Source organism: Pan troglodytes, chromosome 20 (assembly GCF_028858775.2).
Source record: "Pan troglodytes isolate AG18354 chromosome 20, NHGRI_mPanTro3-v2.0_pri, whole genome shotgun sequence".
Classification (NCBI taxonomy): Eukaryota; Metazoa; Chordata; class Mammalia; order Primates; family Hominidae; genus Pan; species Pan troglodytes.
Genome location: NC_072418.2, coordinates 10,971,608 through 10,987,790, shown reverse-complemented (window position 1 = coordinate 10,987,790; position 16,183 = coordinate 10,971,608). Strand labels below are relative to the sequence as shown.

General features: G+C 53.8%; 2 protein-coding genes across 8 annotated transcripts in view; both read left to right on the top strand.

Annotated features, from left to right (window-relative positions):
* Positions 1 to 8,334, top strand: part of ADAMTS10 (ADAM metallopeptidase with thrombospondin type 1 motif 10) — a 30,507-nt gene extending 22,173 nt beyond the window's left edge. For 5 of the 6 annotated variants that reach the window (XM_024351992.3, XM_024351990.2, XM_024351991.3 and 2 more), the window contains 8 exons: positions 1,690 to 1,770; positions 1,865 to 2,028; positions 2,116 to 2,242; positions 2,335 to 2,464; positions 2,927 to 3,131; positions 3,279 to 3,455; positions 3,533 to 3,692; positions 7,574 to 8,334. In XM_024351992.3, coding sequence (XP_024207760.1) covers positions 1,690 to 1,770; positions 1,865 to 2,028; positions 2,116 to 2,242; positions 2,335 to 2,464; positions 2,927 to 3,131; positions 3,279 to 3,455; positions 3,533 to 3,692; positions 7,574 to 7,683 — 1,154 coding nt within the window. In that variant the 3' untranslated portion in view covers positions 7,684 to 8,334. Of the gene's footprint in view, positions 1 to 1,689; positions 1,771 to 1,864; positions 2,029 to 2,115; positions 2,243 to 2,334; positions 2,465 to 2,926; positions 3,132 to 3,278; positions 3,456 to 3,532; positions 3,693 to 7,573 lie in introns of those variants that run through there. The other variant, XM_024351993.3, reaches the window with a different exon arrangement.
* Positions 8,335 to 11,239: 2,905 nt separating this feature from the next.
* Positions 11,240 to 16,183, top strand: part of MYO1F (myosin IF) — a 51,152-nt gene continuing 46,208 nt past the window's right edge. The window contains exon 1 of one of the 2 annotated variants that reach the window (XM_024351131.3): positions 11,240 to 11,406. In XM_024351131.3, the coding sequence (XP_024206899.1) occupies positions 11,404 to 11,406 (3 nt within the window). In that variant the 5' untranslated portion in view covers positions 11,240 to 11,403. The remainder of the gene's footprint in view (positions 11,407 to 16,183) is intronic. The other variant, XM_063800504.1, reaches the window with a different exon arrangement.

Sequence of the window (16,183 nt, the reverse complement as noted above, 5' to 3'; positions counted from 1 at the left end):
CTTTGGGCAAGTGACAGAGAGCCCAGGGAGTGGGCAAGAGGGGAGGAGGCTCAGGAAATATCTGGAAGGCTGAGGAAGCCGTAGGCACTGTCAGAGGGAGGGAGTGTGTCCAGGTGTGGCAGGAGTAGGTTGCAGAGTGTGAGTTTCAGTCCCCAGGTAGAGTCCCATTGGGGTTTTATAATAAGCAGCCTGGCCGCTGGCATCAAAAGTGAGACAGGCACAGTGGCTCACACCTGTAATCCCAGGGCTTTGGGAGGCTGAAGCGGGAGGATCCCTTGAGCCCAGGAGTTTGAGACCAGCCTGGGCAACCTAGGGAGACCCCAACTCTACCAAAAAAAAAAATTTTTTTTGAGACGGAGTCTCAATCTGTCACCCAGGCTAGAATGCAGTGGCTTGATCTCGGCTCACTGCGACCTCTGCCTCCCAGGTTCAAGAAATTCTCCTGCCTCACCATCCCAAGTAGCTGAGACTACAGACATGCACTACATGCCTGGCTAATTTTTGTATCTTTGGAAGAGATGGGGTTTCACCATATTGGCCAGGCTGGCCTGGAACTCCTGACCTCAAGCGATCCACCCACCTAAGCCTCCCAAAGTGCTAGGATTACAGGTGTGAGCCACCACACCCGGCCAAACTCTACAAAATTCTTTTTTTTTTTTTTTTTTTGAGATGGGGTCTCGCTCTGTCACACAGGCTAGAGTGCAGTGGTGCCATCTCAACTCACTGCAAGCTCCACCTACCAGGTTCATGCCATTCTCCTGCCTCAGCCTCCCAAGTAGCTGGGACTACAGGAGCCCGCCACCACGCCTGGCTAATTTTTTGTATTTTTAGTAGAGATGGGGTTTCACCGTGTTAGCCAGGTTGGTCTCAATCTCCTGACCTCATGATCTGCCCACCTCAGCCTCCCAATGTGCTGGGATTACAGGCGTGACCACTGCGCCCGGCTACAAAATTCTTTTAATTAGGCGGGTGTGGTGGTGTACACTTGTAGTTCCAGCTGCTCGAGAGGCTGAGAGGCAGGAGGATCCCTTGAGCCCAGGAGGTCAAGGCTGCAGTAACCTATGATCGCACCACTGCACTCCAACCTGGGTGACAGAGTGAGATCCTGTCTGAAAAAAAAAAAAAAGCTGTCCAGGCTCATACCAGTGCTCCCAGCACTTTGGGAGGCTGAGGCAAGAGGATCACTTGAGCCCAGGAGTTTGAGACCAGCCTGAGCAACTTAAGGAGACCCCCAACTCTACAAAAAAAAAAAAAAAAAAAAGGTTTTTTAGTTAGCCAGGTGTGGTGGCTCACGCCTGTAGTCCCAGCTACTCCAGAGGCTGAGGTGGGAGGATCACCTAAGCCTAGGAGTCTGAGGCTATAGCAAGCCAAGATCACTTCACTGCACTCCAGCCTGGGCAACAAAGACATCCTGTCTCCAAAAAAAAAAAAAAAGAAAGAAAAATCCTAACCCAGTCATTTCCTAGCTGTAAAACCTGGTCAAGTTCCTTAGCTTCTCTGAGCCTCAGTTTTGTCAGCCCTAAAATGGGGGTAATGAAACACCTGGTTCACAAGGGTGGGGCAGGGGTGCAGTTAGATGTGTGTCTAGCGCAGTAATAGTTAGCTGTTATCCTCATGGGCCGGGGACAGGGGAGGCAGGCAGGTGTTGGGGACATGCCAAGTGGGTGACATCTGAGCTCTGCTGTTCAGGGTACGAGGATGTCGTCTGGATTCCCAAAGGCTCCGTCCACATCTTCATCCAGGATCTGAACCTCTCTCTCAGTCACTTGGGTGAGCAGATGGTGGGGAGGGGATGAGGATTAGGGGTCAGTGGGGAGGGCGGTTTCAGCATGACTAGAATTCTGAACCCTGCATCGTCCCCCAGCCCTGAAGGGAGACCAGGAGTCCCTGCTGCTGGAGGGGCTGCCCGGGACCCCCCAGCCCCACCGTCTGCCTCTAGCTGGGACCACCTTTCAGCTGCGACAGGGGCCAGACCAGGTCCAGAGCCTCGAAGCCCTGGGACCGATTAATGCATCTCTCATCGTCATGGTAACAGGGAGACTGGGGGCAAGGTGCAGCCTTTGGAATTAGAGACTCCATGCGATACTTCCACTGGCTGCCGCCCCCTTTCTCCAGGTGCTGGCCCAGACTGAGCTGCCTGCCCTCCGCTACCGCTTCAATGCCCCCATCGCCCGTGACTCGCTGCCCCCCTACTCCTGGCACTATGCGCCCTGGACCAAGTGCTCGGCCCAGTGTGCAGGCGGTGAGGCCGGGGGTGGGGGAAGGCACAAGATACCTGGGCTGAGGTTCTCTGGGCCGGGAGGGGCTGAGCAGGCCTCTCACCCTCCCCCCCAGGTAGCCAGGTGCAGGCGGTGGAGTGCCGCAACCAGCTGGACAGCTCCGCGGTCGCCCCCCACTACTGCAGTGCCCACAGCAAGCTGCCCAAAAGGCAGCGCGCCTGCAACACGGAGCCTTGCCCGCCAGAGTGAGTGCCGCCAGGGGGCAGTGTTGCTCAGGGTGAGAGGAGAGTACTCCCTGGAGTCAAGAGCGAGTGCTCCAGGGGGGTGGGGAGCAGATTAGTGCAGAGTCGGAGTGACAGTGGGCCGAGTGCTGCAGTGATGGTTCTATAGGACTTATGGGGGAGTCCAAGGTAATAGTGCCCCCAAGGTGGCGGTCAAAGCTGCATGGCCCTGGAGTCAGAATGATGGCGCTGCCTGGTCACTCTCATTGTCCAAAGATTTATTTCTCCTTAGGGTAATGCACCTCTCTGCCCCCAGTCTGGGTGCAGGCTAACGATGCCCCAAGTGTGGAATGTGGAGGTGCCTGGTGCCAGTTTCCATATGAGGCTGGGTGATTGGAAGGGTGGGGGGAGGCTATAGTGCCCCCCTGCTATTGTGTTGGGACCCCCTGCCCTGCTTACTTGCTCAGACCCCTTCATCTCTTACAGCTGGGTTGTAGGGAACTGGTCGCTCTGCAGCCGCAGCTGCGATGCAGGCGTGCGCAGCCGCTCGGTCGTGTGCCAGCGCCGCGTCTCTGCCGCGGAGGAGAAGGCGCTGGACGACAGCGCATGCCCGCAGCCGCGCCCACCTGTACTGGAGGCCTGCCACGGCCCCACTTGCCCTCCGGAGTGGGCGGCCCTCGACTGGTCTGAGGTCAGCCGCCCCCTTCCTTCGTGCCCACTGGGATGCCCAGGTGGGGTGTCCACGGAGACGCCTCTGCGCGGTCTCCAGGTTAGCTGTCCCCTCCTCACTTCGCACTGGGGCAGCACCCTGAGCACGAAACGCCCCTTCCAACTGCAGTGCACCCCCAGCTGCGGGCCGGGCCTCCGCCACCGCGTGGTCCTTTGCAAGAGCGCAGACCACCGCGCCACGCTGCCCCCGGCGCACTGCTCACCCGCCGCCAAGCCACCGGCCACCATGCGCTGCAACTTGCGCCGCTGCCCCCCGGCCCGCTGGGTGGCTGGCGAGTGGGGTGAGGTAGGAGGGCGCGCCCCAGAGGGGTGGGGGCCAGGGCAGGGGCTGCGGGGCAGCAACTGAGTGGTGTCCCCTCGCAGTGCTCTGCACAGTGCGGCGTCGGGCAGCGGCAGCGCTCGGTGCGCTGCACCAGCCACACGGGCCAGGCGTCGCACGAGTGCACGGAGGCCCTGCGGCCGCCCACCACGCAGCAGTGTGAGGCCAAGTGCGACAGCCCAACCCCCGGGGACGGCCCTGAAGGTATGTGGGTGACCAGCCAGGGTGCGCCAGGAGGGTCCTGGCCAGAGGCAGCCACAGAGGGCATTGGGGGTCCTGACTTCATCCTAGAACTTCTGGAACCTCGGAAATGCATTGCTGTGTCTCTGCCAGGCCATCCTTCACCATCCCCTCCCTGCAAGCATTTATTAAGTGCCACTGTATGCTGAGTGTTTGAGGCACCTGACCCTTCTGTGCACCCAAACTTGTGACATTTCCCCAGTCACTTTCATAACCTGTACCTATTCATCTCCACCTGTAGCACAATTTCCTGAATATTTTTCCTTTAAATCGGTTTTTCAACCTCAGGCACTAGTGACATTTTGAGCTGGATGATTGCCGTGGGGAGCTGTCCAGCACATTGTAGGGTTTTTTGTTTGTTTGTTTTTGTTTTTTGGAGAGATGGGGTCTTGCTGTGTTACTCAGGCTGGTCTCCAACTCCTGGGCTCAAGCGATCCTCCCACCTCAGCCTCCCAAAGTGCTGGGATTTGTGCCAGCCTGTAAGATGTTAAGCAGCATCCCTGGCTTCTATCCACTGGGTGCCAGTAGCAGCCTTCTCCCAAGTTATGACAACTAAAAATGTCTCCAGACATTGCCCAATGTCCCCTGGGGGTCAAAATCGATCACTTCCCTTGAGAACCACTGCTTTTAAGTATACACATTTTTTTCTGCCTAGGTAATTTTTTTTATTTTTTTATTTACTTTTTTTTTTTTTTTTTTTTTTTTTTTGAGATGGAGTCTCGCTGTCACCCAGGCTGGAGTGCAGTGACCTGATCTCGGCTCACTGCAACCTCCGCCTCCTGGGTTCAATCGATTCTCCTGCCTCAGCCTGCTGAGTAGCTGGGAGTACAGGTGCCCGCCACCACACCCAGCTAATTTTTGTATTTTTAGTAGAGACAGGGTTTCACCATGTTGGCCAGGCTGGTCTCAAACTCCTGACCTTGTGATCCGCCGGCCTTGGCCTCCCAAAGTGCTGGGATTAAAGGCGTGAGCCACCATGCCCAGCCTTATTTACTTATTTATTTTTGAGACCGGGACTCACTTTGTCACCCACGTTGGAGTGCAGTAGAGCGATCTCGCTCACTGCAACCTCCACCTCCCAGGCTCAAGCGATCCTCCTGTCTCAGCCCCCCAAGTCTCCCCAAGGACTACAGGCAAGAGCCACAGTGCCCAGTTAATTTTTGTATTCTTGTATTCTTTGATAGAGACGGGGTTTTTCTATGTTGCCCAGGCTGGTCTTGAACTCCTGGCCTCAAGTAATCCACCAGCCTCGGCCTCCCAAAGTGCTGGGATTATAGGCGTGAGCCACTGCGCCTGGCTGTAAATTTTTTTTTTCTTTTTTTGAGACAAAGTCTCACTCTGTCACCCAGGCTGTAGTGCAGTGGCATGATCTCAGCTCACTGCAACCTCCACCTCCTGGGTACAAGTGATTCTCCTGCCTCAGCCTCCTGAGCAGCTGGGATTACAGGCACATGCCACCATGACCAGCTAATTTTTGTATTTTTAGTAGAGATGGGGTTTCACCATATTGGCCAGGCTGGTCTCGAATTCCTGACCTCAGGTGATCTGCCCGCCTTGGCCTCCCAAAGTGCTGGGATTACAGGCATGAGCCACCGCGCCAGGTCCATAAATTTATTTTTGATAGAGAACAATTAATTCATTAGTCTGGGCACTGCAACCAAACTACCTGGGTTCATCTTCCACCTCTGTGTTTTTGTTTCTTTATCTGTCACGGGATGTAAATGATATATTCACTTGAGGGGTGCCCCAGAAGGGAGATGCAATAAAATGATCCACCCAGGCCGGGTGAGGTGGCTCACGCCTGTAATCCCAGCACTTTGGGAGGCTGAACTGGAAAGATTGCCTGAGCCCAGGAGTTGGAGACCAGCCTGAGAGACATAGTAAGACACCTGTATCTACAAAAAATAAAATTAGGCTGGGCGTGGTGGCTCACGCCTGTAATCCCAACACAATGGGAGGCCAAGGTGGGCAGATCACCTGAGGTCAGGAGTTTGAGACTAACCTGGCCAACATGGCGAAACCCCAGATCTACTAAGAATACAAAAATTAGACAGGGGTGGTGGCATGTGCCTGTAATCCCAGCTACTCGGGAGGCTGAGGCAGGAGAGTCTCTTGAACCCAGGAGGTGGAGGTTGCAGTGAGCCAAGATTGTGCCACTGCACTCCAGCCTGGGCGACCAAAAAAAAAAAAAAATCCATCTGTAGCTCTTAATTCGCCCCTGGTCCTGCCATAAATCACTGGCCGCTAGATGGAAGCTCATATCCATCCATAGTCATCAACAGACATCATGATCACACAAAATAGTCAATGTTCTGAAAAATACCCTGACTCACCCACTCAGCTGGGACTCAAGCTCTTCAGGTTTTGTTTTGTTTGTTTTTGTTTTGCTTTGTTTTGAGACAGAGTCTCACTGTCGCCCAGGCTGGAATGCAGTGATGCAATCTCCGCTCACTGCAAGCTCCACCTCCCAGGTTCACGCCATTCTCCTGCCTCAGCCTCCTGAATAGCTGGGACTACAGGCGACTGCCACCACGCCCAGCTAATTTTTGTATTTTTAGTAGAGACGGGGTTTCACCATGTTAGCCAGGATGGTCTCGATCTCCTGACCTCATGATCCGCCCAACTCAGCCTCCCAAAGTGCTGTGATTACAGGCGTGAGCCACCATGCCCGGCCTATCTTCACTTTATTAAAAAAGAAAATGAGTGAGGATTACAGCCCCAAATGGACATTTTTTCCTGGGTGCTGTGAAAAGGAACAATGGAAAGGAAAGGGAATATTTGTCTTCTTTTGTTTTATTGGATCGTGTTTGTTTGTTTGTTTGTTTGACAGGGTCTCACTCTGTCGCCCAGGCTAGAGTGCAGTGGTGCCATCATAGCTCACTGCAGCCTCCGCCTCCTGGGCTCAAGCGATCCTCCAGCCTCAGCCTCTTGAGTAGCTGGGACTACAGGCACATGCCACAACACCCGGCTAATTTTTCCTTTTTTTGTTTGTTTGTTTTTTTGTTTTGTTTTGTTTTGTTTTGTGACAGAGTCTCGCTCTGTCTCCCAGGCTGGAGTACAGTGGTGCAATCTCGGCTCACTGCGACCTCCGCCTCCCGGGTTCAGGCAATTCTCCTGCCTCAGGCTGTCAAGTAGCTGGGATTACAGGCACCCGCCACCACGCCCAGCTAATTTTTATATTTTTAGTAGAGATGGGGTTTGATCACGTTGGCCAGGCTGGTTTCAAACTCCCGACCTGAAGTGATCCACCTGCCTCGGCCTCCCAAAGTGCTGAGATTACAGGCATGAGCCACCATGTCCAGCCTATTTTTTTCTTTTAATTAGTTTTTGTAGATGCAGTGCTCTCACTATGTTGCCCAGGCTGGTCTCAAACTCCTGGGCTCAAGCAGTCCTCCTGCCTTGGCCTCCCAAAGTGCTGGGATTACAGGCATGATACACTGTACCCGGCCCTTTTCTCATTACTAATGTGTCTGTGTTGGCCCCCAACCCTACACTCTCTCTCTTAAATCCTCAAAACAGCCTAGTGACATCGGTGCTATTATAAGCCCCCTTTGATAGTTGAGGAAACTAAGGCACAGAAGTCAGGCGTGGTTTGCTCACACCTGTAGTCCCAACTACTTAGGAGGCTGAGGTGAGAGGATCACTTGAGCTCAAGAGGTGGAGACCAGCCTGGTCAACATAGCAAGATAACATCTGTAAAAAAAAAAAAAAAAAAAAAGTAAATTTAAAAAGAAAGAAACCAAGGCACAGAAAGTCACTGGCCAGGAAGCACTGCAGGTCGTGTGTGCAGCCCTGCGGGGAGGGCGGCTGAGACCTGATTTTCCTTCCTTCTCCCGTCCCCGCAGAGTGCAAGGATGTGAACAAGGTCGCCTACTGCCCCCTGGTGCTCAAATTTCAGTTCTGCAGCCGAGCCTACTTCCGCCAGATGTGCTGCAAAACCTGCCAGGGCCACTAGGGAGCGCGCGGCACCCGGAGCCACAGCTGGCGGGGTCTCCGCCGCCAGCCCTGCAGCGGGCCGGCCAGAGGGGGCCCCGGGGGGGCGGGAACTGGGAGGGAAGGGTGAGACGGAGCCGGAAGTTATTTATTGGGAACCCCTGCAGGGCCCTGGCTGGGGGATGGAGAGGGGCTGGCTATCCCCCCAGAGCCCCTCTTCAGCATCCCCCCCTTCCAGTTCACATAGTGAGACCCCCCCTCCAGGGTGGGTCTGGGGAGGGGACAGCTGTTCACCCCAGCACCCTTTGAACCCACCCTTAGGGAGTCCCCAACACTCCCCCCCTCCTTTGATCGGAATATGTACTGTGAAGAGTAGGGGTGGGGAGGTGGTCTGCCGGTGCCCTGCCCCCCAGCACTGCCCTACCCCTCCACTCCGAGCTGGGGGGGAGTCTGTGTCTGCTATGGGAGGGGGGGGGTAGCACCACCTCCCTGACACCCTCCCCTGACCTGACTAGGGGGAGGATCCACCCCAACCTCTGCCCTGCCTGCCCTAGGGGCACCCCGACATCCAGGCCACCCCCTCATGGTGCTACAGACCCTGCCCTGGGGCCCACACACTCCTGCCAGGAAGCCCTACATCAATAAAGTTCTGTCTTGTGTAGATTTCTACGAATTGAGGTGTGTGTGTGTCAGTGCATCCAGTAGCCCCCACCCAGGTCTGGAAAGGACCACCCATTCTCCCAGGTCTACCCAACAGCCAAAAGGGGACTTCTTTTTTTTTTTTTTTTCCTGAGACGGTCCCTGTCGCCCAGCTATGCCTATCATAGCTCACTGCAGCCTTGATCTCCTGGACTCAAGTGATCCTCCCACTTCCACCTCCTGAATAGCTGGGACTACAGGCGTGCACGACCACACCCAGCTGATTTATTTATTTATTTATTTATTTATTTATTTATTTTTTTGAGACGGAGTCTTGCACTGTTGCCCAGGCTGGAGTGCAGTGGCACGATCTCAGCTCACTGCAAGCTCCGCCTCCTGGGTTCATGCCATTCTCGCCTCAGCCTCCCGAGTAGCTGGCACTACAGGCGCCCGCCAACATGCCCGGCTAATTTTTTGTACTTTTTTAGTAGAGACGGGGTTTCACCGTGTTAGCCAGTATGGTCTCGATCTCCTGACCTCGTGATCTGCCCGCCTCGGCCTCCCAAAGTGCTGGGATTACAGGCGTGAGCCACCGTGCCAGGCCGATTTTTTAATTTTTTGTAGAGATGAGGTCTCGCTATGTTGCCCAGGCTGGTCTGGAACTCCTGGGCTCAAGCAATCCTCCCACCTCAACCTCCCAAAGTGCTGGGATTACAGGCATGGGCCACCGTGCCCAGCCAGAAGGGGACTTTTAACATTGCAGACAGGAACCCAGGGATTTTAGGAGAAAAGTACAACAGCTTCTCGTGGAAGCGTTTTGCTTTTGTTTTTGTTTTTGTTTTTTGAGACAGGGTCTCACTCTGTAGCCCAGGCTGGAGTTCAGTGGCACGATCTCAGCTCACTGCAGCCTTGAACTCCTGGGCTTAAACGATTCTCCTGCCTCACCCTGCCAAGTAACTGAGATTATAGGTGCAACAGCACACCTAGCTGATTTTTTAATTTTTTGTAGAGATGAGGTCTTGCTATGTTGCCCAGGCTGGTTTGGAACTCCTGGGCTCAAGCGATCCTCCCACCTCAGCCTCCCAAAGTTCTGGGATTACAGGCATCAGCCACCATGCCTGGCCCTCACAGAGGCTCTTAAAGCCACACGGTCTAGCACCCGCCACCCTGGCCATCACACTCCCCGTCACTCCGCATGCTCCAGCCACACCAGCCTCCCTGAACTTCCTCAATTGCCCTATGGTTTTCCCATATCTGGGCCTTTGCTTGAGCGGTTAGCATGGCCAGGTGCACGCTCCTGCCCCTCTACCTTTTTTAACTCCAGCTTACTCGCCGGTGTCAGCACAAACCTTGCCTCTTCCTAGAAGCCTCCCCTGATGGCCCCCAACAAAGTGGGGTCCTCTTAACCATTCATATTCACTCTTGAGTGCCTGGAGACATTGCTGAGAATTGCATGCCCCAAGCCCGTCAATTCTGCAAACTCGCTCAGGAGATTCCAGCAGAGACGGGCTCCTTCCCAGCTGTGGCCACTAGGGGCGCTGCATATTAACATCTTCAAGGGGGATGAGGGTTTATCGCCCTGAACCAAAGATAGATCTGAACATGGGTCCCCCAGGGTCTCCCAGGGTCGGGTCCTGCCTCGGCCACCTCCTTGCTGGGTGGTGTGGGGAAGTAACAACCTATTAGAACTGCCATTTCCTCACATGTCAAGAGAAGCCTCAGGTGGTTGGCTGGTGTCCCAAAGACCAGCTCATAGGCTGACACGTACCTGGGCCAGGCTCTGCTGGGGGGACCCACGTTCCCATTTTACAATGAGAAAAGGGAGTAACTAAGTCATCCAGGAAGTAGCCAAACTGGAGGCTGTTAAATCTAGATGTGACATCCAAAGTCAGGGACCTTTCAGATGCACCTGCTTCCCAGTACCCTCCACTTCTGCACACAAACACGTGTGACTTCTGAGGGTCATCTAAAGAGGGAGGTTGGGCCAGGCGTGGTGGCTTATGCCTGTAATCCCAGCACTTTGGGAGGCCGAGTTGGGAGGATCACCTGAGGTCAGGAGTTCAAGGCCGGCCTGGCTAACATGGCGAAACTCCGTCTCTACTAAAAATACAAAAATTAGCCAGGTGTGGCGGTGGGCACCTATAATCCCAGCTACTCAGGAGGCTAAGGCAGGAGAATTGCTTGAACCCAGGAGGCGGAGATTAAAGTAAGCTGAGATTGCACCACTGCATTCTAGCCTGGGTGACAGAGCTAGACGCCGTCTCAAAATAATAATAATAATGAAGGAGGTTGCCCAGGGATGCCCAGAGCAGACACAGCTGAAGAAGGCACCCTTCCCTGTTTTTGTTTTTTTGGTTTTTTGGTTTTTTCTGGTTTGTTTTTAGAGACAGGGTCTCACTCTTTCACCCAGGCTGGAGTGCAGTGGCGCAATCACGGCTCACTGAGGCCTCCACCTCCCAGGTTCAAGCAATCCTCCCACCTCAGCCCTCTGAGTAGCTGGGACTGCAGGCTCATGCCACCATGCCCAGCTAATTTTTTTTTCTTTTCATTTTTTGTAGAGATGGGGTCATGCTATATAGCCCAGGCTGGTCTCAAACTCCTGGACTCAAGCGATCCTCCAACCTTGGCCCCCCAAAGTACTGGGATGACAGGCGTGAGCCACCTCCCCTGGGCCCCTTCCTTGGTTTTAAAAAGAGACCCGGGAAGCCCAAATGCTTCCTGAATCGCCCTGAAAAGAGGTGGTTCGTCCTGCAGCCAGCTGACCCAAATGTTCCTGCAGCAGCCCTGTCCCCAAGGAGTTGGGGAAGAGGCCTCTGAGGTCCAGTAGTGGCTGCCATCAAGTTCTGACCCCTCCCTTCAGGCTCAGAGCCCCAAACAGCCAGCTCCCCGCCCCCCTCCACACCCAGCTTCCCTCCCCCATGGCCTCGGCCCCTCCCGCCAAAGGAAGTGAGAAGGGGCTGTTGTAAGAGGAACTAAAGCCGGGAGTCCAGTGAACGGGCAGAAGCAGGGCCATGCCCAAGCCACCCCCAAGATCCCCCTGAACCTGCACCTCCATCACGACCCATTCAGGAGCCTCCAGGAGCCCAGACACCAGCCCCCCACCATGGTAAGTCCTTCAAGGGTGGGATCTGGAAGAGGAAAGATGAGGGACACCAGCCAGCTGGAGGTGTCCTGAAAATGACCATCAGAAATTGGGGTGAGGGGAGGGGCATGGTGGACTTCTGTGGGGGTGGGGTGTCTCTCAGTGCAGCTCAGGTGCCTCCAGCATCCCTTACCAGGGAGCAAGCTCCCATCTGTAGGTGGTGGGGATGCCAGGGTGGTATCCCTGGATCCAAGGATAGGGCAGGACCTGGAAGACAGAAGGTGGCCCAGGGAGAATCAGAGTCTGCAGGGACAAGGACATAGCCTCCTTTGCTTGCAAATTAAGGGAGCCCTTTCCCAGTCCAGCCCAGTCCCTCGTCTCCCTGTGTAGCCTTGGGCTAGTCACTTCCCCTCTCTTGGCCCCGGTTCCCACAGATGTCATATTTGGAAATCCGTCTAGATGCGGAAGTTGCTCTTCAGGGGTCTTTCAGTTGCAACATTCTCAAGGTCTGTGGGTTCTGCCACAGAGTCCTCGGCTGAGATGGGAAGCTATGTCTAACAAGCGATGGGGTGGATTGACGCCCTCCCTGTGCCGGTGACGGGCGGTGTGGCTGCAGCAGAGGCAGGAGAGGCTGAATACGTCCATGCCACCCTTTGGTGGGCATCCCTTATCCCAAGAGGAGGATGGCAGCCAGAGGTGTTGCTGCCTGTCAAGTTTGAGGTCTGTCGATGGTAGCAATGGGGAGACTGTCGTGATCATGGCGCTATTCCTAGCAGCATCGTACCACCATAAGACGCAAAGTAAGAGGTGGCCAGGGCTGACTACAAACCCCACCCCACAGCTCTCTGCTGTGTAGACCACTTCAGCTTTCATTTCTCGTCATTCAGTCAGTGAGGATGAGAGCATGTGGCTGTGACAACGGCCACTGCAGGATTCTTGGCAGGTACAGCTTACTAGGGTGGAGTCAGGGACATAGGGCAAGAGGCAGAGGTGGTGTTAGTCTGAGAGACAACACCTTCTTTCAGGAAGCCAGTGAGGGCCAGGGACAGTGGCTCACGCCTGTAATCCCAGCATTTTAGGAGGCTGAGGCGGGTAGATCACTTGAGGTCAGGTGTTCGAGACCAGCCTGGCCAACGTGGTGAAACCTCGTCTCTACTAAAAAATACAAAAAATTAACCGGGCGTGGCGGCACACGCCTGTAATCCCAGCTACTTATGAGGCTGAGGCAAGAGAATAACTTGAACCCAGGAGGCGGAGGGTGCAGTGAGCTGAGATCCTGCCGCTGCACTCCAGCCTAGGTGACAGAGCACACTCCGTCTCAAAAAAGGAAAGCTGATGAGAAATTGGGCATCCCGGAATTCACACCCAAACCATCAGCTGGAGCTCTGAGACTGTTGGGGTGGGAATTCTTCCAAGATGAGAAGCAAGCCAGGGAGGCTCAGGTCCTGGGATGGGCAGGGCTTTGATCAAAAGAACACAGGAAGTGATTTGCTACTTGAAAGAAAGGCAACCCCTCCCCAAGGAAGCCCTCTGAAAATGCTTAGTCAACAGTCAGCTTGGCAGACAAGGTCTGGGAGGGGCCACCCGTATCGCAGAGGATGATAGAAGAGAAAAAAATGACACCCACCTCTGTCTGGGGATGCTGAAATCTTCCTGGAGGAGTGGTGAATGCCAGGAAGATGGCTGAAGGATTCAATGAAACAATATTTCTGAAGTCCTTTACAACAGGGGTCCCCAACCCCCGGGGCCACGGACTGCTATCGGGCCATGGTCTGTTAGGAACCGGGTCACAGAGCAGGAGATGAGTGGCAGGCAAGCGAGCCTGAGCTCCACCTCCTCTCAGATTCTCGGGGGCGCCATTAGATTATCATAGGATCGCAAACCCTGTTGTGAACTGCACACACGAGGGATCCAGGTTGCATGCTGCTTATGACAATCTAATGTCCGGCCGGGTGCGGTGGCTCACACCTGTAATCCTAGCACTTTGGGAGGCCGAGGCGGGCAGATCACGAAGTCAAGAGATAGAAACCATCCTGGCCAACGTGGTGAGACCCCGTCTCTACTAAAAATACAAAAATGAGCTGGGTGTGGTGGCACGTGCCTGTCATCCTAGCTACTAGGGAGGCTGAGGCAGGAGAATCGCTTGAACCCGGGAGGCGGAGGTTGCAGTGAGCCAAGATCACACCATTGCACTACAGCCTCGGCGACAGAGCCAGACTCCGTCTCGAAAAAAAAAAAAAGAAAAAGGAAATCTAATGCCGTTGGCAAGGTGCAGTGGCTCATGCCTGTAATCTCAACACTTTTGGAGGCCGAGGTGGGCGGACCACCTGAGGTCAAGAGTTCAAGACCAGCCTGGCCAACATGGCAAAACCCTGTCTCTACTAAAAATACAAAAATTAGCCAGTCGTGGTGGTGCGCGCCTGTAACCCCAGCTACCCAGGAGCCTGAGATAGGAGAATCACTTGAACCCAGGAGGCAGAGGTTGCAATGAGACGAGATCACGCCACTGCACTCCAGCCTGGGCCACAGAGAGAGGCTCCATCTCAAAAAAAAAAAAAAAGAAAGAGAGAGAGAAAGAAAGAAAGAAAAAGAAAAAAAGAGAGAGAAAGAGAAAGGAAGAAAGAAAGAAAGAGAGAAAGAAGAAAGAGAAAGAAAGAAAGAGAAAAAAGAAGAAATAAAGGAAAAGAAAGAAAAGAAAATCTAATGCCCCGCTCCATGGTCCATGGAAAAATTGCCTTCCATTAAACCGGTCTCTGGTGCCAAAAACGTTGGGGACCATTGCTTTACAGAGCACATAACATGCACTTGATCCATGGTAGCTGCCATTAGCTGGGATGTCCATTCATTTCTGGATTCAGCAATGAGGATGGACGGAGGTGACGATTGTGGTAATTGGGGAGGAGTTGCTGCGAGTGGTCATTGCTGGGTTGTTGGTGTCATTGGTTGTGGTGGTGGTTGTGGCTGTTTCTTGTTGCAGGTTCGTGGTGATAATGGCTCTTGCAGGTGGGCTGGTGGTGGTGGCGGTTGGTGTTTAATGTTGTTCGTTGGTGGCGGATTGTTTTCAGCTGGAAATTCTGGAGATGCTTGGTGACCAGTGGAATGATGACCATCGGTGGTTGCTGTTATTTGGAGAGGAAAGGTGTTGGTAGTAGCGTTCATTTGCGGCTGGTAGTTTATTGTTGGTTTCTGGTAAGATGATGATCAGCAATGGTGGTGCTGGTTCAATGTTGGGTTTTGAACAGGATAGGACTGGTGACTGCTACTTTCTGTGGTTGCTAATGGTAGTTGGTTATGTGTGGTTGTTGATGGCTAGTATTGTTTTTTTGTTTGTTTTGTTTCTGAGACAGAGTCTCGCTCTGTCACCCCGGCTGGAGTGCAGTGGTGCAATCTCGGCTCACTGCAACCTCCGCCTCCTGGCTTCAAGCAATTCTCGTGCCTCAGCCTCCCAAGTAGCTGAGATTACAAGCACCTGCCACCACACCCAGCTAATTTTTGTGCTTTTAGTGGAGACGGGGTTTCGCCATGTTGGCCAGGCTGGTCTCCAACTCCTAACCTCAAGTGATCCACCCGCTTTGGCCTCCCAAAGTGTGAGATTACAGGTGTGAGCCACTGTGCCTGGCCGATGACTAGATGGTGGTTGGTTATTATAGCGTGGTGGTGGTGGTGGTGATCGTGGGAGAATGTAAGGAAGGCTGAGGCTGGAATTGCTCATGGGACCTGTCTGACATTGGCTAGTCATGATGGTATTGGAGTTATCAGCAGTTTCTGTTTGTCTTTGAGAAGGGTAGGAGAGAGAGTGAAGACGTTCACTGGTTGCCTTTGGTTGGTGATGGTGGTCATGTGAGGATAATAGTGATTGTCTCTTCTTTTTTTTTTTGAGACAGAGTCTTGCTCTGTCACCCAGGATGGAGTGCAGTGGCATGATCTTGGCTCACTGCAAGCTCCACCTCCTAGGTTCATGCCATTCTCCTGCCTCAGCCTCCCGAGTAGCTGGGACTACAGGCGCCCACCACCATGCCTGGCTAATTTTTTTCTATTTTTTTAGTAGAGATGGGGTTTCACCGTGTTAGCAAGGATGGTCTCGATCTCCTGACCTCGTGATCTGCCCGCCTCAGCCTCCCAAAGTGCTGGGATTATAGGCGTGAGCCACCACACCTGGCCAATAGTGATTGTTTCTAAGGTACAGTCACAGGGCCAGGAACAATGGCTCATGCCTGTAATCCCAACAGTTTGGAAGACGGAGGTGGGAGGATCACTTGAGGCCAGATGTTCGAGACCAGCCTGGGAGACATGGCAATACCCCATCTCTACAAAGCATTTAAAAGTTAGCCAGGCATGGTGGCATGGACCTGTAGTACCAGCTAATTGGGAAGCTGAGGTGGGAAGGTCACTTGAGCCCAGGAGTTCCAGGCTGCAGTGAGCTGTGATGGCCCCACTGCACTCCAGCCTGAGCAACAGAGACAGACTCTGTTTCTAAACAAATAAATAAGATACAGCCACAAAGCAGGGAGACCAGTGAAGTGGCTGCTGGGTCCAGAATCAGTGGCCATGAGGCTGGACAGGAAAGGCTGGGAGTCAAAAGGAATTTAGGAGGAAGAATCAGTTAAGACCACTAACTGGGCATGGGCACAGTGGTTCACACCTGTAATCCCAGCACTTTAGGAGGCCGAGGCAGGTGGATCACCTGAGGTCAGGAGTTTGAGACCAGTCTGGCCACCATGGTGAAACCCCATCTCTACTAAAAATACAAAAATTAGCCAAGCGGGGTGGCATGTGCCTGTAATCCCAGCTACTCGGGAGG